Here is a 20,570-nt window from a genome sequence, read left to right on the forward strand (position 1 = left end):
TAAGCTAAGAGATAATAAAAGAAAATCTTGAGAAAAAACAGAATCCAAAAATTCTTACTTTTTCTCTTTGAATTCTGACTTTCCTCGTGAAACCTATATTCATAGTTAATCATAGTATGCACTAAAAAAAACAAACACGATCTTAAGTTGAAACTACTGTAGTAGTTCAGTGACGTTTTCTAAAAAATGCTCACCGCTACTGCTTAGCTTTATTTTGAAAAGTGTTGAGGGAAGTCGGTGTCACAACTTTACTGCTCACTTAACCATGGAGTTTTAGGGCAGTGGAGCCCGTCTGCTGGGGGAGAGACAGAGGAAAAGTTAGTCAAGATGGCAAATCCCACAGACCGGGAGTAAAGGGGCACCGCTCCCCGAAAAAGCCGAGCCTGCCGCCCGTTCTGAGACAAACCCAACGATGCGAACAGCGCCAGCAGGTAGGAACCTTAAAGTTTGGTGTGTGTAATAACCGCTTTCCCCACAATGATTAACACTCAAATTGAAGTTTTTAGCTAAGCTGTTTCCCTCCGTTGTTTTATCAACTCTACCCCAGTCTTTAAATGAAAATTACACAGTTTTAGCGGTTGACTAAGGACTTTTCAAGTAATGTCGCGGGGAATGTGGAATTCCCAGCCATTAAATTTTATTCGCGGGGCTAACACTGTTGGGAAATTTGCTAACGGTAACTTGGGTTAAATTTACAGCTGCTACGCGGTTATTCTATGGAAACGTTCTAGATAGGAACGTGGATAAATGTACGGATCTGTTCCCTAGTTTTCCGTTTCACAACATTTTACAAACTCCTCGTACACTCTAACACACGCCGACAGTCATTCCCTGTGTGCTGATGAGGCAAAGTGACAGTTTTAGACAGCGGTAAAAGCTCGGGAACCTGGAGTCGGCTCGTAGCCTGCTCTGCAGGGTTTTTACAGCTGAAAGCTAGCCTTCACTGCCGGATCTCGGTCTCCGATACGAAGTAACCTGTCATTAGAATAACGGAGGGAAGTCGGTGCTATCGTCTGTGCAGCACACAGGCGTGCCAGTGGCCGCCGTCGGTAACCCGGCGTCCTTTTCGGAAAATTCCGGGATGTAGCGCCACTAGTACCGACAGCTGTATTTTTAAGGAATGGGTGGATACCAAAAAAAACGCAAATTATTTATTTTTGTCCCGGTGGTGAATGCCACAAGCTTGTTCGCATAGCGACGGCGAGGAGGAGACCTATAAAGTATGAGGGTTTTTTTTTCTCTTTTTTTCCTCCCTCTCTTTCAAACTACCCCACTGCAGCAGCAAGTCTGAAGCAACAGGGACACCGTCGCGTTTCTAACGATGCTCAGTGTTCTGTAAAAGTCACCGTAGAGGTCTGATAAGAAGGGAGAGACCTACTTAAGTAGAAGCTGAGAGCAGCGTGGGTTAAATGTTCCCTTTATTCCCCTCCCTCACTTAACATCTGACACCCTCTTGCAGGGCTGAGAGGGATTCCCTGAAGAAAAATGCCTGTGAGGCTGAAGCTGATGTGACACAGCCTGTGCTGGAAGAAAGCTGACTCATCAAATATCAATCGCTCTGAGAGTGACTAAGCAGCAGCAGGAGTTCGTTTCACCTAATGCCCAGCAAGAAGAGCAACTAACACCCCCCTCCCATCTTCTCTCACCCTTACAACCCAGAGATTATCATACAGGAGAAGGCTCCACCAGGAATACTGGCAGAGACTGCTGACCTGACTAATAATAATAATAATAATAATAAAAAAGCTTAGAATGGTAACACAGCGCCACAGCTGAACAGAGACGCCAATAACCGCTGTAAAGCTACCGTTCAGTCTTAAGAGCAGATACGCTTCAATCCGCCAGCCTTCAACCCCCCCCTCCCGTCTTGCAGACCATGATGTTTCGTGATCAAGTGGGTGTGTTGGCCAGCTGGTTCAAGGGGTGGAATGAGTGCGAGCAGACGGTGGCCCTGCTGTCCCTGCTGAAGAGGGTGAGCCCAACCCAGGCCCGCTTCTTGCAGCTCTGCCTGGAGCACTCGCTTGCCGAGTGCACCGAGCTGCAGGTCCTGGAGGGGGAGGCCAATAATCCAGGTAGGACTACCACATGCTTGGTTAGATGCATTTACAGGCACTCACAAACACTACGATTACTTTTTTGTTCTTCACACTGCACTCTTCTCCTTCAGCAACTTCACTCTTCTTATCATAAAGGAGTGAACTGCGAAATTGGAAAAAAAAAACCTAACCCAAAGTAGATTTTTGTGCTTTTCGATTTATTCAGGCATATTTCTGAAATCTGGGAGTTGCCAGCAGTTATTACAGAAGAGGAAAGAGTGATGCATCTTCTCCACTTACAGAGCTGGAATCCATTGATGCAGCAGTTATCACAGTCACTGTGACAGTTTAGCTGTTTCTGGTCAGGTTTTTCACTTATTTAAAACGAAATGTGTTTTTTCCATTGTTCCATTGTAGTTCTCAATCTTGTAACAGACACTAGACAATCATGGTGCAGGCATCCCAAGGGCATTAGAATAAACTTCCTGTGTGAGGTGTTCCTGTAGATACAGCAGGAGTGGTAAATTGCTGAATCATTGATGGTGTTGTGCTGCACCCTGTGGCTGGTCAGTAGATGAGAGTGAGAGGAGGTTGAGAACTCGCACACGTTACCTCAGCTGGCACCACGGGTGGTTGGTGATGGCAGTCGGTTAGTGTGCCAGCCTTTATTGCCATGATGGTCCCTGGGCGGGTACTGGGCCAAGACAACTGAGGTGTTGGGGAGCGGGCGTGCATTCTGGTTTGGTTTTTGTTCCATCAGACTGCAGTGTGGCCATGGAAACTAAAACCCTGGCAACCGACTGAGCTCATGAAAAATAGAATGAAGCGGTGCTGCTGCTGCTGCAGCAGCAGAGTGAAAGCGTCTCCGTGCACCTATGGCAACAGCTGTATGCGGTAACACTGGGCCATCACAGCAAACCTGCCTGAAGTGATACTCACAGATATTACAGAGTTTCTATCAGGGTGTACCACAGTCAGGGGCTTCGGTTAATACAAGCTGGTCTTTGTTATTATTGAGTAAAACTGGAGACATCAAAGTGCAGTTTATGAAATTCTCTTGGTCGACCCCTCCCAAAGTCAGGCTTGTTTATAGTGTCAGAGATCAGAGCAAAATGAGGACAGAGGCGATGGAGGAGGGCTGATGTCTTCTAATTCATCAGCTGTTCCTCCTTTTATTTTTATTTTTATTTTTTTACTTTTCAGAATGTGCTCCATCATGCGAGATAGACTTATGGTCTTTGTGGTGATATTTAAGTCAGTTATGTTCAGTGTGGCTCCTAATTTTACAGCTAGCAAGACGTTGATTTTATTTATTTATTCTCACAGGACAGTTGAATTCCTAACAAAGGAGGCTGGAGAATTTTTCATTTGATTAATTTTCTTAAAATTAGTCCAGTTTAGCATTATGATCTGTTATATTTACCAGCCAGTGTAGTTTTCAAGTAATCTTCATCCATGTCTGTGAGTGATGGACAGGAGACCCCTACAGGAGCTACCCCAAATACGGGTATTTGTTAGAGGTGTGACAAAAGTGCACAGCATTGTGTTGTGACTCTGTCTTTATGTATTGTGAGACTCTGACTTATCCTAGTTGGTCATGTGGAGCTGTTAATTCCTGGTTAAAACATCTAGATCTAATGGAAGCTGACCCAGCTAAGAACAAGTGATGATACTTATTTTATTTCTCATTTCTTTGTTTTTCTCAACAAAACAAAACATAAAAGCCATACAAAAACAGAGGTAAATGGATGTAGAAGTAAAAAACATTGATCTGGAGAATTGTCACATCCCAAATTTTTAATAAGTCTGTGTATAAACAGTTGCAGGTTCAAATCCCCGAACCGCTGATTGAAAAAACTAAAACGCATATTGGTGACAGAGTGTGGATCTATGAACCAGTCTTTTCAGATCAGTTTTTTCTTTACTTCAGCACTTGACAGTGATAGGAGCAGGTTGCAGGAGAACCAGTGTAACATTGAGGAAGCTAGCAGCAAAGTGTCATTAGTTAACAGCGTTAACATCTCCAATTTCTTCCTCACAGTATGCACTGATATCAGATTAGTGAACAGTATCGACAGATACTCGGTGTGAGAGAGGGAAACATGTTGTATAATAAATACTCACAAAGAAAATGGCGGCCGTTACAACCTATGTCTAAAAATGCAGTTTCATGCATCGGTCAAAACATTCTACTCCAGGTTCATGACGCCCAGCTCAAAACACTAAACCCAAGTCGAGTTGCCCAAGATTCACAGAATTTACAGAAAATGTAAAATTTTTGTGATATATATCGTTGTCGGGATGATAAATTGTCTTATATCGGGATATGAGATTTTGGTCCTGTCGCACAGCCCTAATTTGTGTAACTAGGCAGGGCAGTAAGGATTCAAGGAGCTTTATTGTCATTCGCATCACATGTTAACATGAGGTGGAACGAAATTATGTACACGCGGTCCTGGAGCGAAAAGAAACAAAATAATGAAGAAACAGAGTTTTTTTTTTTTTTCTTAAAAAGTAATACATAAATATTTGGGGTTTTTTGGGTTGTTGTTTTTTTTCCTAACAAACAGAATAACAAGTAATAAAACAATATGATAAATAATATGATAACTAGAATGCAACAACCTGAGTACCAGTATGGATATAGAGTGTAGGTATAAATAAATACTTTAGCAGCAAAGTGCATGATGACCAGCATTGATAAAGTGACAGTGTCAGTAGTGATTAAGGTGCTACAATAGCAGTTCTTGACCATTTATGCATTGAGAAGTCTCACAGCTTCTGGAATGAAGCTGTTTCTCAGTCTGGTGGTTTTGCATTTAATGCTCCTCAGCCTCCTGCCTGAGGGGATCGGGACAAAGAGTGTGTGTGCTGGGTGAGTGGGGTCCTTCATGATACAGGTTGCCCTCTTCCTGCATCTGGAGCTATATATGTCTGTGACAGTTGGGCGGCTTCACCACCCTCTGTAGAGCTTTCCTCTCTGCCACAGTGCAATTTCCGTGCCACACGTTGATGCCGGAGCACAGAACACCAGTTACAAAGAGAGGAGCTCAGTCCACAGTCAGTAATTTATCAACAAGTGTCTGTGGGATCATTGTGTTGAAAGCAGATGAGAAGTCCACGAAGAGCAAACGGACGTAGGAATTCTTCTGCTCCAGGTGGGTGAGGGTGGTGTGAACCACAGAAGAGATGGCATCTTCTGTGGAGTAATTGTCTACCAGTCGCACAAACCTCTCGCTCAGCTTCTGCCTAATTATAATCTATAGTAGTTCAAGAGAGTTGGTACCTGCCTCTGTACCCAAATATTTGTACTACTACTACTACTAATACTAATAATAATAATAATTTTTTAAAAGAAATGTTTAGAATACTCGTTTGATTGTTACCAAAGGCTCCTTTAGAGTGAGGCACACACCTGCTATAAATGTAAGAAGGATTTCCTCAATTTTACTGACATCTTAGACCAGGGGTGTCAAACTCAAATACACAGTGGGCCAAAATTCAAAACTGGAACAAAGTCGCGGGCTAACGTTAATATTTATTGAAATATATTTATTCCTCCAGATATAAGAATGAATCTTTTCTTATGGACTCAAACACGTTTTGCTGAAAAACTGAATATGGAACAAGCAAAGCTTAATACTAAACAATATATATATTAGCTGTATAATACCAGTAGGCCAGCTCTAATAGTAATTTGGTATGGCTTCGCGGGCCAAATGTGATTAGGCTGCAGGCCAGAGTTTGACACCTATGTCTTAGACAGATCAGGGACAATTGCACTGTTCAGGTTTGGTGATTCAAAACTGAGTCTGTTTATCTCAGTGTCATCAGGTCAGGAATTTACAAAGTGAAGTAACTCTGTGGTTTTGCTACATTTACAGAAGCACACACATTTGAATAGTAACTCAAGTAAAGTCTCCTAGAATTTTCGTAATGCTTTTAAACTGATCAGTTGGAGTAAGTTTGTAGTTATTAGTATAGAACATGTCAGAACAGCTGCATTTTATTTAGATTTCTATCAAAACAGATCATTTTTCACCCCTTTTCCGGTCAACATTAAAGGTAATGATGTTTTTATTAAGAAAACATATCATACTATTGTGGAATGACTTGGGAAAATTGGATAATTTGGAGTTTCTTTCTTGACAAAGTCCTTGGTCTGAATCAGAGTATTCTGAATAGTTAGAAGTTATCAATTTGATATACGTCAGCTCTGCGTGTTCAGTTTGCACCTCTAGTTCACTGGAATAATTTTAAAGTTATTAAATGAGTTTCTAACTTCTGTAAATCCTGGAATTTGACGTCGTGCCCCTCAGTTTTGTCACACCTCGATCATCTTGTGGCCATTTCTAATCTGCTGATTCAGCTTGGTAACATGAAATCCGTGGCCCATTTCAGCTCTGTGGACCTAGCGTCAGAGCACATGCAGCTGAAAAGAGGGAGACTGGGAAGATTGTCTGGTTACATGATCCCTCTGGTATGTTGTGGTAGCTTGTTTGAGTGCTTATGTACTAGGGTAAGGCTGATAGATCAGTTAGCTGTTTTCTTTTTGTTTGTTTGTTTTGTTTTTTTCTGAGTTTGTATGGGCAGTTTATTGGTTTTTGAGTTTCTCAGTTTTAAAGTTGTTTTCAGTGACTTAAAAGCTGCTTCCCCAAAAGAGTTTTAGCACATAGTTCTGTGAGATCTTTTTTTTCCCCCTTCATGGATTTGACTAAAACACAGAGTACACTTTTGAAATTAAAACAAGCTATTATATACATACAGTGTGGGCAGGATAAAAAGCAAATTCACTAATCCTAAACGGAGTCAAAACTTCTGAGTCAAAACACTAATTACCGACTGCTTGTGAATCAGGACAGTGGGATTTTATGCTGATACAGAAATGAGACCTGCAGGCACTTAAAGGGTTAACATACAGCTGGAGGTCTTGGGCTGAGTGGAAAAGCGCAACTATTTGGAAAGCGCTGTACAACTGAATGGAATCCTCAGTGACCTACTTCTCCAAGCGGCTCAGAGGCAGGCTTTTTTCGGGACCCTGGAAGTGACTTGAGATGTGGCCCCAGTCAGTGGGATCGCTGAGACCTGCAGAATTGCATCACATGTGATTTATGATTTATTCCTCTTTGTTATTGGATTAACATGATTTTATCACGCTCTGGTTTTGGTTACTTTATAGGGTTTTTGTGTTTCTCAGCCTCTTTTTACTTTAACAGTCCAGCACAGATGTGTAAAAGGAGTCCTGCATCCACTGAGTTTTCAAGTCAAGCTTAAAGACAACAAGTGAAGTGCCAATTCAAATCATTCTTATCACTTCACCTTGCAACTTTGATGGCTTTTGGTGCAGAAATCATAGGGGAATTTGGAATACTGGTTTTACTGTTTTTATTAGCTGTCTGCTAATAAGCAGCCAGCTGCATTTTTGTTGTGATTAGGAAAGAATGTAACTTCCTGTTTTTCCTCCCCTCCTAAAGAGAACAAAACTTCTTTTGAGGCAACCTCAAGAGGGACAATATTGGATTAAGTTGAGAGGACTTGAATAGTGTGCAGAGCGCTATCTGAAGGATGACATATGCACACATGTGTAGGGGTCGTGTAAGAGGTGGGGTTAGGGCAGGACAGTGGGCCTGGTGTTCTGAATGACTAGCTTCATTTTTGTGTGGTGTGGTGTATTGCTGACCTGGCCTGCACGGCTGTTTGAGCTGGAAGGAGGCTGCCAGGGATTGAGAACATACAAGCAGCAGCTGTGTTGGAGAGGTGGACAGAAGTAGAACTCTGTACTTGAGATGAGTTGCAGCAGCCAGCACTTGGTGACACTGTATTTATATGCAGTTCCTTTGTTTTGGAGTCCGTCTTTGTTTTGGTTTTTTTTTTTTAATGCTTTTGCACTGGTTGTTTTCTTACTGCTCAAAATGAATGCGATTTGAAGGTTGAGCAGAACAGTACAGCACAGACTATAGTAACCACAGTGATGGCACATGTAAAGTAGCTGTTAAGTGTAATGGAAAGTTAACCACTTTATTTACAGTTTGCAAGATAAAATACCCTGTAGGGGTTTGTTTGTTTGTTTTTTAAAAACACCTGTGAGGTTCTCACTCTTTGTGATCTGTGATTATTAAGCTGAACTGTTTTTAAGGAACTGGAGAAAAACTGTTGCACATGTTAAAATTAATGTAAAGGGAGTTAGCAATGGACACCGTTTTTTTTTTTTTTTTTTTTTTTTTTTTTTTTTTTTTTTAAAAACAGTTTTCATATATTATCTTTGAAGGAGAGACGAAAATTCATTCATATGTGTGGAAGGCAATGTCAATCAAAAAATCTCAGCCAAACACAGTCAAGTCACAGTCAAGTCCTATCAAAATAAATGATTTCACCGTGAGCTTCTATGCACTATTTGGAGATCCAAATGTACAGTTTGTGCTGTTTTTGTAACCAGCTGCGAGAAGAATGAAAGGTGTTTAATAATTTCAGTGTTCTGTTATTTTCTGAATTTTAATGTAGCATTATCTAAGATGGGTATAGAGAGCTGATCAGTCCAGTCAAGCTTGAAATCAGGTATGTGAAAGCTCAGAGATTTTCAAACCTGTTCCTGCTACAGCCAACCAACCACAGCGGCATATACAGTACTCTAAGAAGTCACATGGGTGATCATGTCCCAGCCCTACTCTCTCTGACTGAGTAGAACATTGGTTAGATGGTCATGCCATTGTGTCACAGCCTAAAGTTTACCTGTGTTAGATTTGGAGGGATGTAAATGCTCAGAGTTGTAGTATGGATATGAATTTAAATTTCCATTAAAGAAAAGTATTACAGGAACCTTCCCAGCGAAATGGAAAAAATGCCTACATTTGATAGTTTTCAGTTGCTGTTTAGTTTGTGAATGGCAGAAGTGCAAAATGGAAAGAGACGTGAGTTTCTGGCGGCTTTTTGGTAATTTGAAACGATTAGGCGAAGCAAATGGAAAAGCACTTTTCTTAACACCTTTGAGCCTTAGATCAGCAGAATGTAAGAATTATACAATGGATGAGGGGATTTAACGTCAGTGAAGAATTTGAATTCAAAAAGCTGTTTGAATGTAGGTCAAAATATGGCTTCTGGCATTAGCCTTGTATCTGTTATTGTAGAGAGAGGGAAAGCAGAGTCGCTGTCAGTCTGTCTGGAAGGTGAGTGACGGGGGGGGTTTGCGTTTTTATTTCTTATTTTTTTTAATGGCTAGTATTACTCAGTGAATTCCTGTTGCACTCTCTGCCTAAACTAGGTCTGATGAAAACCTGTACTGGAAATCAGCATTCCTGACTGAGGCGGTAAACGGTTCTGGTGTTGGGGATACTGTCTAGGAATGTGGGCACGTAGGAGCACACTTGAGTCAGTAGCTCAGTGTGAGTTGAACATGGGCTTTCCGTGTGTGTGTGTGTGTGTGTGTGTGTGTGTGTGTGTGTGTGTGTGTGTGTGTGTGGCGGGTAGACAGTGGAAAGAGAAAAGTGATTCCACTCTCACTAGAGCTAAGGTCTCCTAAGTACACCATGGTGTGGAATAATAATAATAATAATGGATACTTTATTGATCCCCATGGGGAAATTACTTGTTTTTCTCTGCATTTGACCCATTCACTCAGTGAAGCAGTGGGCAGCCCACTAAGCAGGCGCCCGGGGAGCAGTGTGTAGGGACGGTACCTTGCTCAGGGGTACCTCAGGGTAGCCGTTAAGTGGATTCGAACCGCCAACCTTCCGATCATGGGGCGACCACTTTACCTACTGAGCTATCCCTGCCCCCAAGAGAGGAAGAGGATGGGATGGGTGGGGCAGAGAAGGGAGAAGATGAAGAATCAGGAATACTGCTGCCATTTACAGCTGCCATTCACTGCTTTCTGTCTGATATGGCTTTCCAAAGGCTTTTAAAGTTATGTTATTAACTTTGAATATTAACTTTATATTAACAGACCTTATGGCTTCCAGCCTCAGTTGAAATGAACAGATATGTTGATCAACACCGTTTAGCAGCCCAAGATGTTTTGGAGTTTTGTGGTTTTTTTTGAAGGAGACTTTCAGGGTTTGTTGACGAGATCTAAAAAAACATGCCTGAGTAAGATGAAGATGATGAGTAATGTTTGTAAGAGCTATAGCATACATTTTAAAAACAAAAAAAACATGGATGTCAATCTAATTTGAGCCTAATGTAGCTGGCCTGTTCTGCCACATGAGTATCTATAAATACGGTCTCCCACAGAGATAAAACTTAAAAGTGGAATTTTCTTTTTTAATACACACCCATAGAAGCTCTGTCATCAGCCTTTTGTGCCTTTTTGAACGTCTGTAGAGGGAGAGGGGAGAGAGAAAAATCTTGTCTCTGGTTTGAGAGCCAAACTATTTCATCGCACCCACGCATGAGCAAACAGTTTATTTCTGGAGGTTGACGGCGTGTTCTGTGAACTCGTACTGAAACTCAGGAATGGGGACAGACAACCTGCCAAATTGACCAGAGGGGGAAATAAAATTAGTCTTTTCCACCAGACCTCTACAGCAAATGCTTTTCCTTGTTGCTTGAGTACAGTTGGGTGTGTGTGCGCGTGTGTTTATTTGTATAATTAGTATTTTTATAGTTTACGTTTTACTGTATATATGTGTGTGAAAATAAGGGGATTTGCAACTGCCAAACAGACTCCAGTGGCTAGTTTGCTACTAGCAAACTAGCCACTGGGCAGACATGTCAGCCTGTTGATATTTTCTATGAGGGAGGCAGATGTAGTGTCAGTGATAGCAGGGATTATGCAATTAAGGGCTTCATAAAGGCTCAAGGTTTAGTTTCTCACTCACCCTTCTATGCTTGCTTCTAACTTTGATATCTTAGCTTCACCTTCTGTAACATGTTGGATTATTGTGCCATATGTGTATCTATGTTCATCTAGCCCAAACCTAAAGCACATGCTCTGATTGTGGTTGAATGTGATTGAATAGCCAGTCTGTTAGTGCTGAGTGTTTTGTGCTGAATTCATTTCTTAGATGATTAGAAAATAAATACTTTTACATATACTTTGGTCTAAAGACAGGTATTCAAACTTCTGTAAATGATAAAGTTTAAATAACCTGCAAGTTCTACTATATTTCCTAGTACAATTACACTATGAAATAAAGTTAACAACAACTGTTTGTGTTTTTGAATGCTTACTCACCAAACCTGTTGAAGATGTCTCACACTCCAAGCAGAGAATATGCTCTGAACCAAGGTCTCTGATCCTTTTTTGGATTGGAAAAAAAAATCTGCAACAAAGCAGCAGCGATACGATGTGGTGACCAGAGACCACAGAAAGTCAATAAAAGTCAGCAACTTCAAACAATGAAGGCGAAATAAACAGCGTTGACACAAAGTAGGAGGGATTCTCGGCTTCCAGTCAAGTTAAGGAAATGACTATCAATGAGGGTGATCGATATTTGACAGGATGGTAAACACGACAGGCAGCTAGAGCCAGGTATGTCCATGAGAGACCAGGCATCAGTAACAAAGTGATTGCAACAAGCAGATCGCTTCATAAAGGCTCTAAGTTGCAACAATGAGGTGGACTGAAACCTAATTGGTGTGTGTGAGAGGGATGTCATGCAGTCATTTAAAAATATGAATAACCTGAAATGTTATGTAGCATAAAAGTACAAGTTATGCATTGTCAGCTGAACCTTTTGGAATGGTAGGTGGCCTGTGTGTGGTATATACAGTCTGAAGGTTTTATATATCAGGACAAATGTTATCCAGTTCTTGCCAGGTTTTAAATTGGGTCAGGAAAACCTGAGAATTACACCCCATGTAGACATGACATGTAGAGCCACCTTTTAATAGCAATAATTTCAAATAAACATTGTCTTAGTTCATTGAGGTTTGCAGGCATTCATTTATACACAGCTCTGTAAAGGACCCATCATAGCATTTCACTCAGATTGAGGTCTGGACTTTAATCAAGGTGTTGCCATGACCCAGTTTTGTTTTGTTTTTCAGAGAAAATGGGCTTTTGCCCGGCAACCTTTTCCAACACGCTGTACTTATTGAGTATGTTTCTAGTTGTTCTGGCGTGCTGCTTTTCCTCTTAGTTTGTATGGAATCATTAAGGGTGTACTCAGTTTTTCACAGGACTTCACAGAGTCTATGAAATCTTTCTTTTTCACATAACTGTATATACAGTGTAACTGTGGTGTAATTAAATCGTGATCCATTTAGCTTATTTAAAATGCCCTGCTGGGGATCACATGCAGATCTACCACAAACAGTCTGTCCTCCTAAATTCTAGATTTAAATTCAAACTGATCATGATATCAGTGCTTACATTTTCCCCTTTGCCTGCACATGTTCACATAAGAAATTAGAGCAGTTAACTTCCACCTTAGCTAAGAATGATGGTTAAATAAGAATAAGAATAACTTTATTTATCCCGAGGGAAATTCTTTAGTCATGTACATGCTCAAAGCAGCAGGAGAGACAGAGGAACAGATGAATAAGATATACAATAAGAATAGTAGTATACAGTAATATACAGTAGGATAGTGCAAGACATAGTATCAAATAACTAACAAAGTAATATATATAACTATATCCTGGAGAATAAATAACTTGATTATCAGTGCAGGCGATTCTAGAAAGTGACATAGTATTGTGCAATAGAATAAAGGGAGTAGCAGCATATGATGGGGAGATGAAACAAATATTCAATAAGGTACTGTTGGGTAATATTGCACGGTCTGAAAGGGAACAGAGTAACATTGGTAATAGTCTCAGGAAAATCACCTACAGAGTGAGGAAGAATTATACAGTCTTATAGCCACCGGCACAAAGGATTTATTGTGGCGGTCAGTTCTGCATTTCGGGGCAATGAGTCTTTTGCTGCGTTTGCTCCGATGGTCCACCATGGGGGCATGCATGGGGTGACAGGGGTTGTCCATGATAGAAAGAAGCTTTTTTAGCATTCTCCTTTCAGACACCTCTTCCAGGTTCTCATGTCCGAACTCGGACCGAACTTCAGTCAGAGCATGCTAGCGGGCCGTCGCTATTACCGTGTTGTTTGGAAAATACGGCACACTTAAAATCAATGCTTTGATTTTTCTGAAAATCGACAGTGCCCCTTATAATCCCGTGTGCCTTATGTATGAATTCTGGTTGTGTTTACTGACCTTGAAACGGTTTTATGTGGTACATGGCGCTTGAAAATCTTTCAAATGTTTTAGTACGACTTTGCTAAGCTACGAAGCTGCACCGCTTGATGGATTGTGGGAGCATTACGGCTATCGTAGGCAGGAGCCTCGCGGAGTGATACGTACTGTGCTTCAACATAATATTACCGTATTGTGTGTGTGTATAACCTCTTTTGAGTTTTGTGGATATTATACATGGTTATGCTGAGGATATGTCGGCCAATTTCCACTGGAAATGCCTTTTGGTTAAACTGTCAGCAAGGAATTTGCACTGTTAAATTTTTATATAACTTTAATGCACATAAACAGCTGCTTGTTTAAGTGAAAATACATTGATGTTTTGGGGTTTGTTTGTTTGTTTTTTGTTTTTTTTTTGCAGTAATAAAGTTATGGAGTTGTAAAGTATTTTGTCTAGTGTCAATTATATCGTCAGTTATATCGTTATCCCAAATTTTCAAATGTGAATATGAATGAATATGAATGAATATTCTTTATTGTCATTGTCACAAGTACAATGAAATTGAAAGATGTCTCCGGTCAGTGCAACATCACGAAAGATAAATACTTAAAAACTATAATAGATAGGATATAAAAGATAGAAATACATATAAAATACAGTATTCTCATACAGTAAATACGCCCAAGCAATCCAGGCCTAAGGCCCCATACAGACACTCAACATACGACCTAGTTGATATATCACTCAAACAATCAATCACTCAGTCAATTTGTTAGCGCATCCAACAAAACATGTCTGAAAGCATTCCAACATCAAGGGCACAAATGACAACAGGGGCAATGAAAGTCATCTACTTTTAGTAGCAAAATGTATATCGTGATAAATATATTTGGTCATATCGCCCTGCTCTAATGGAGGCTGTTTAAGGTTGGGAGCCACCCAGTCTCAAGTGTACTGACTGGCTTTTAGACTGTACACTGTCCCACTGTATTAACTAGTTTATCTAATAATTACAAGGTGTTTGTATAAGGTATATGTGCAGTTAATTCACTCTACATTTTAACAGCAGTTGTAGCTCTAGTTGTTAAGTTTCTTACTCTCCTTAGAAACATCTGAACTTTCTTTCCTGTTAAAAACAAAAGGTATAGATTCAGATAAATTCATTCATGCCCTAAAATGTAGCAACTCTTGTTGATGCTTACAAAAACACCTAAAGAAAAATACTGCATCAGTACTTCTTTAGACATGTAATATTCTCTGAGATTAAAGGGTTATATTTCAGAGGAAAAAATATTCTTAGATTAGTCAAGGAATCATATCTCTTGACTTTGGAAGGTTTAATTAACCTTATCAAAGCAGTACATACTAGATAGAGAATATTTATTTATTTATTTGAAATAAAGCAGGTGTTTCTTTTTCTAAATAAAAGAACAGCTCATCACCGCTCTACTCCAAAACTTAGATTTACCAGTTCTTGCACTAATAAATTGTGCGGAAATAATCATTGTATGCAGGTTTAAGTATACACATTTAGAATAGAATAGAATTCAACTTTATTGTCATTGCACATGCACAGGTACAGGGCAACGAAATGCAGTTTGCATCCATCCAGAAGTGCTTAGTGATACAGATATATTACAATATATATTAGCAATAATATAGATATGTAAGTATATTACAGAAATGGGTCTATTATGTTATAATGTACACGGTATGAAGTATGTTGTGAATATTCTATAACTATAAGTATGTACAGGCTGTAGTGAGTACAAGCTATGTACAGGATATGGACAGGATATAAATATGAAAAACTATACAGAATATGAAATAAATAACTTTACAGGAATCTGAGATATACAGCTATACAGAAATGGGAACTATGCAAGTTGTAAACAGTTGTAGGGTTAAAAATTATCGTATGTACAGAATGATTGTTTACACAGGGCTATACAGTAGTGCAGTTAAGGTAAGTGAGGGTGTGGATAATTTCTACAGAGGCTATATAAAGTGCTAGTGGTTGTGAGTGGTGGTTCACTCCATGTTATTATTGTGTGTTTGAGGGTACAGTTGTCCATTGTGTGTGTGTGTGTGTGTGTGTATGTTCAGTCCATGAGTTAACGTGGGTCAGATGTATAAGATAGTTTTACGTGTAGTTAGATTGCTTTGTACTTGTGTGTATATTGACTCACGTCCTTGTGACTCCTCAAACTGAATTCATTAAAGTACAATGGCAAAATTTGATTACTATGTCTGTTCATTGCAGACATAGTACTCAGCAAGCAGCAATCTCATGTATGGCAAAGGTAATCCAACCTTGCAAACTTAAGAGATGCACTACTATGAGGAAAAAGGTTATTGTTTAGAGTTCATCTGTTAGATTGGCAAACCTTAAGTGGTTTCAGTCTATTTACAGTTTGAACTTTTCGAATTTTCTATTTGTACCAGATAAGTAATTTAAACCTATACACAGTGTGTGAATCAATGTGGTGTCAAGTGGTGTTTGACAAATTATTACCACAGGGGAAAAAAAAAAAGATGTGTGATGAGGCAATGTAAGCATTGTGATATAAGCATTAGATTGAGAGGTTTTTTTTGGGGGGGGGGTTTAACATAATAATTCCTCTTACTCATAAAACAGCATTAATGAAAGGCATAGACAACTTAATATGTGATTGCTGCCAGAGACATTTTTAGTTTTCTAGCCAGGGGCAGTTGAGTGTGTTACTCCACTCCGGTCTCAGCTGTGTCTCTGATTGTCCTTTCTGTCCTCACATGAATGGACGATGACAGTGGAGACACAGCAAGGCGCCGCCGGCTGAACCATTTATTTTGAATTAGTTGACACACCGTTGGCTGCGAAAGACTGAGTGACATCAGCAGAATCCGTCGCCATGAGAGCCCACCATGGCAACAGTTGCTGTGACGGCCATACAACAGGACTTTTTAAGTCTCTGGTGGGTGGAAATGACCTCACCCAAACCAGATTCCTCCAGGAAGCTGTATCTCCCAGATTTGCAACCTCAGTCCAGGTGTCACGGTAAACTCACTTTGACTCATCCTAATAGGAAAAACCTTTTGAAACGGCTTCATTAATAATGGTCCTGTCCCACTGCGTAGCCCAGGAAGGCACTCCAGCAATCCAGTGCATCAAGTATAAAACCTTGGATCTGAGTCATTTAAATGGAATTGAGCCTTCAGTGACGTTAATTATACCTGTGCTCATCCTTTGATATTTCAACCAAGTGAATACAACACAACTTTTCCATATAAAATGCAAAGATGATTGTAATATATGTTGTCAGCAATAAACCTGAGGGCAGAATGCTAAATAGTATCCAAAGAAAGTGCAAACTTTAAGTTTTCACATGGGTTTTCCAATAAATGTTTAGCATTTTCATGCACAGTGCCCCATTTTCAAAGGTTTAGAAGTAATTGAACAAACTGCCAATTTTAAACATCAGGATTGTTTAAAATACTTAAAGGAAAATCAATCACCAACTGAAGTCTACAACCCATGGACCTCACTAAATGTTGGGCTTCTTCCCTTGAGATACTTTGCTTTACTGCAGCCACTATCACCTGCTGCTTGTTTGAGGTTTTCTGTGCATTCAGTTTTGCCTTCAGTGACTGCAGCTTAGAACCTTTAAGCTTTAATACCTTTCTTTAACTGGTGGCTTTTTCCCCCCTCTGCAAGTACACTGTTGTTTAACAGACCACAGCACTAAAGCACTTTACAAAGCTGCATCCCTATTAAGGTCACAAATGTACCGGAAACAATTACCCAAACCACACCACCAGTGAGTGGTTGGTACATACACTTGTCTGCGTGTGTGTAAATGTGTGCTACTTCTTCCAAGTAGGTATGCATACAAACCTTTCTTGCACAAAGGAAAATAATTGTATAAGGAAAGAAATGTGGCATTGACCAGCGGAAAAGACAGAAACGAAGAGGCAAAGAGAGCGGCTGATGGGCCCCTCACTGCCATTTCCTTAAATAGAGTTGTGGGCTTCTCCAGTCCAGTCCTGGCAGAGCAGAGGCTCACATTCCCAGCATAGCTGCGGCTGCCACATTCAGAGCCTCCCCAACACTGTAGTGCTACGTACACATCTACAGGTAGACTAAAAAATCACTTGCCCTGCTTTCAGCCGCCAGCCTGCTTCCTCCAGACCTATATCCAATTAATACATGTTGGGCAAGACTTGAGAGGAAGTGTGAATGGAGGGGGGTTGGAGTAAAGGATGGCAAGGAATTGTCTCCCATTCATACAGCAGCCGGTCTATTTCCAAATTTCCCCCACTGCTGGGGACAGAAATCATCACAAACTAGTCTTTACCAAAATAATTGTCCAAATAAAGAATAAATTGAACTTGTAATGAGGTCGAGGAGCACCTTACAGTCCTGCCACCACTTGGTTTTCTTTACTTGGCACACTTTTTAATTGAGGGTCAGCGTGACTGTGAAATAATGTCAGACAATGTGAGCTTTGCTCTTCTCTGATTAAGCCGATGAAGCAGGATGTCTGCATCTGAAGTAATCACAATGATGCTTTTCCTTTTTCCGAGGAAAGGAGTCACAGCGCACACACGCCCACACAGACACATGCACAAACGCAAACACACACCAACAGTCGGGCAGGTGCTTCCCGCTTTAAGCACATACACCCATACTCACATCAGCTACTGTTTAAAACATTAAGCAGTATAAATAAATAAGCACCAGAGAGGAAAAGACATACTTTACACTTACTGCACTCCAGTGGTAGTGAATACACACACAGAGACTCGCACACAATGTGCTATGTGATAACCAGATGAGAGCAGTGCTTTGTATTATGTTCTATAATTTGACCAGGTGTCCTGGCTGTGTCAATTTAAGACTGCTACAAAGGTGATGCTCTTCCTGTTCTATTGTGAGTTACAGGAACCTGTCACAGCTTCTTTCTCTGATTGTTGAAGCACATTGGAGGGAGAGAATAATCTTTCATTCAGGAATAGTGACCTGTGTGATCTGAAGACAGAAGCTCTAAGTATTTCTTGTGGTCTGTTTTCTAGAGTTAGCCTGTGTAATTATTGTTATTGTTTTTATTAGTCTTATTTTTTTAGGGAAAATTTAATTTAGAAATTTAATTTTTGTTAGTTTTTTTTAAAAATCCTTTAGTATGCATTTGTCATCATTTCATCACCAGTCTTTATTTGTAAATGGAAAAAAATCTGCTGTTTTTTTTCTTACATCAATTTAAATATAGTGTGTAATCACTGCTTTTTACAGTGTTAGACCATCTATTCACTCGTGGATTGCAGACGTAATGCAGAATGCCCAAGCTGACAGTAACCAACACTCCTTTTGTGTCTGATTGATGGAAACCAGGCTGCATGTTAACATGGAGCGGATGCATGTCAGTCATGTGTTGTTGTTTTTTTTTTTGTAAAGCAGTCTATTGTTCAAATACCCAGGTCAGAGGAGCATGTATGCAAGCGAGAGTCAGCAGTGAGAGCGGTGTAAATCACCTGCCGACTGGTTTCCTGACAGTTTGACTGCCTGTTTCCTCTCATTGAGCCTTACGTGTCAGGCGCAGCAATTATTTAGTCCCCAAATCACAGCTGAAACTGAGAGGAGACGGAGTGTTCTCTATTATGGCTCCTAAGCTTTGGAATAATCTTCCTCTTCACATTAGGCAATCGACATCAGTGCTGGTTTTTAAATCCAGATTGAAAACGCATTTTTATTCACTGGCTTTTGACTCAGTGGTTAACTGACTTGTATTTACTTTTATTTTATTGTTTTCGCTATGTTTAATATTTTATCGTATTTATTATTCTTATGGTATCTATTATGTTTCTATTGTTCAGCACTTTGGTCAGCCTTGTGTGTTTTTAAAGTGCTATATAAATAAATGATGATGATGATGATGATGATATTTAGACGGACAGGGATAGCTCTTCTCTCTTCTTCCTCAGTTTCAGCAGTGGACTTGTTAGGTTTCAGTTCTGAAGTTGAACCATAAGTGATTATCCTGAACCATGGCATCAGTCTGTGTGCTGTCAGGTGCAGCTTTATCCATATACACCAGCCTTTCAGTGGTAGTTTGGCCGCAAAAAGTTCACCATATCATTAGTTTTAAAAGCTGGAAGATGTTTTTTCCTACTGTTGATTTAAAATCTGTAATAGATCATAAATGTGGTCTGTGAGGCTTTCCTTTTGGCTTTTCCTTTGGGAAAGCCATTGTGGGTACTGCAGTAAGAGGATGCCTCCTCTGATGCCCTTATTCATATATATGTCAGTAGGTCAGGCTAACCCCTGACTTATCCCTAGTTCTAGCTTTTTTTTAAAATTTGCACTCAGTTCTTTTGTTTCTCTCACCCCTTTGATCATATAAACATTCTCACATGATGCTCGCTGGTGAATTACTCTGTGTGAACAAAGTGTATCTTGCGCAGACTTTCCAAAAATTCTTCTTGAAAGATTTCTTGCTTTTAGCTTGAAAGTCACTGACGTGTCAGGATGTTCTTTGTGTAGTCTCCTTGTCTGTTGTTGTACAGCACTTGGCATGATGTTTATCACAGTTACCAGGTTGGGTAGCTTGGTGCTCTATTTGTCACCCTCTTCCTTTTCTTTCCCCGTATCCTGTCTGGATTTAGGATTTGGGAGCTTGCCTGCCTTTTTGTCACAACATGCGCTCTCTCTCTCTCATGCAATTCACTTTGCTTTATTTGCATTAATTTTAGGTGAGCAATATTGCCGGGGCATCAATGATACAATTTAGAAATATAATAGCGGGAGTCAGTTCTATAATTTAAAAGAAAATAAATGCATACAGTACTGTGTTTATGTCTTGAGCCAATTCTTTGTATTTTGCTTCCAAGGAGCATTTTCTTGTCATTTTTAAAGTGGTCTTGATTGATAGTTCTCCAGGATTTCTTAAGGTCTTTGGCTGCTTTTTCACTCATTTTATATATAGAAAAAGAAAAGAAGACACATTAGTGTGTGTGTGGTGGGGACCAAAAATTGGAAGTTTATTATACTTGTGGGAACCAACAGCCCTTATTGGCACCTAAATCCCAGTCCCCACGAGTCTGAAGGCATTTTTGAGACTCAAAATCTGGTTTTACTGTCAGGGTTACAATTGGGTTATGGTTAGGTTGTACTTGTGTTAATAGACATACCCTGTCATTATTTTAAGATTGAGAATAATTGCTTTTTAATTGAATTTCATACATATTTTTGTGCTTCACTGAAAGTATACAGGGACACGAGTACTTTAATGTGTTTGTATATTTTTTGTAGACACTTGGTATTTCAAAAATCCCATTGTTTATGCTTGTATGTGCTTTGGTGCTGAAGCACGGTGAAGTGTCATAGTTATGATTTTGTCATGTACTGTAGTGGTAGTGCTGACCATATCT

At 40.0% G+C, this 20,570-nt stretch overlaps 1 protein-coding gene across 3 annotated transcripts in view; it reads left to right on the forward strand.

The window, feature by feature from the left end:
* Window positions 1-252: 252 nt before the first annotated feature.
* Window positions 253-20,570, forward strand: part of samd4a (sterile alpha motif domain containing 4A) — a 74,791-nt gene continuing 54,473 nt past the window's right edge. For 2 of the 3 annotated variants that reach the window (XM_014412533.4, XM_014412535.4), the window contains exons 1-2: window positions 253-431; window positions 1,460-2,072. In XM_014412533.4, coding sequence (XP_014268019.1) covers window positions 1,877-2,072 — 196 coding nt within the window. In that variant the 5' untranslated portion in view covers window positions 253-431; window positions 1,460-1,876. The remainder of the gene's footprint in view (window positions 432-1,459; window positions 2,073-20,570) is intronic. The other variant, XM_014412534.4, reaches the window with a different exon arrangement.

This window comes from Maylandia zebra, linkage group LG1 (genome assembly GCF_041146795.1).
Source record: "Maylandia zebra isolate NMK-2024a linkage group LG1, Mzebra_GT3a, whole genome shotgun sequence".
Lineage (NCBI taxonomy): Eukaryota > Metazoa > Chordata > Actinopteri > Cichliformes > Cichlidae > Maylandia > Maylandia zebra.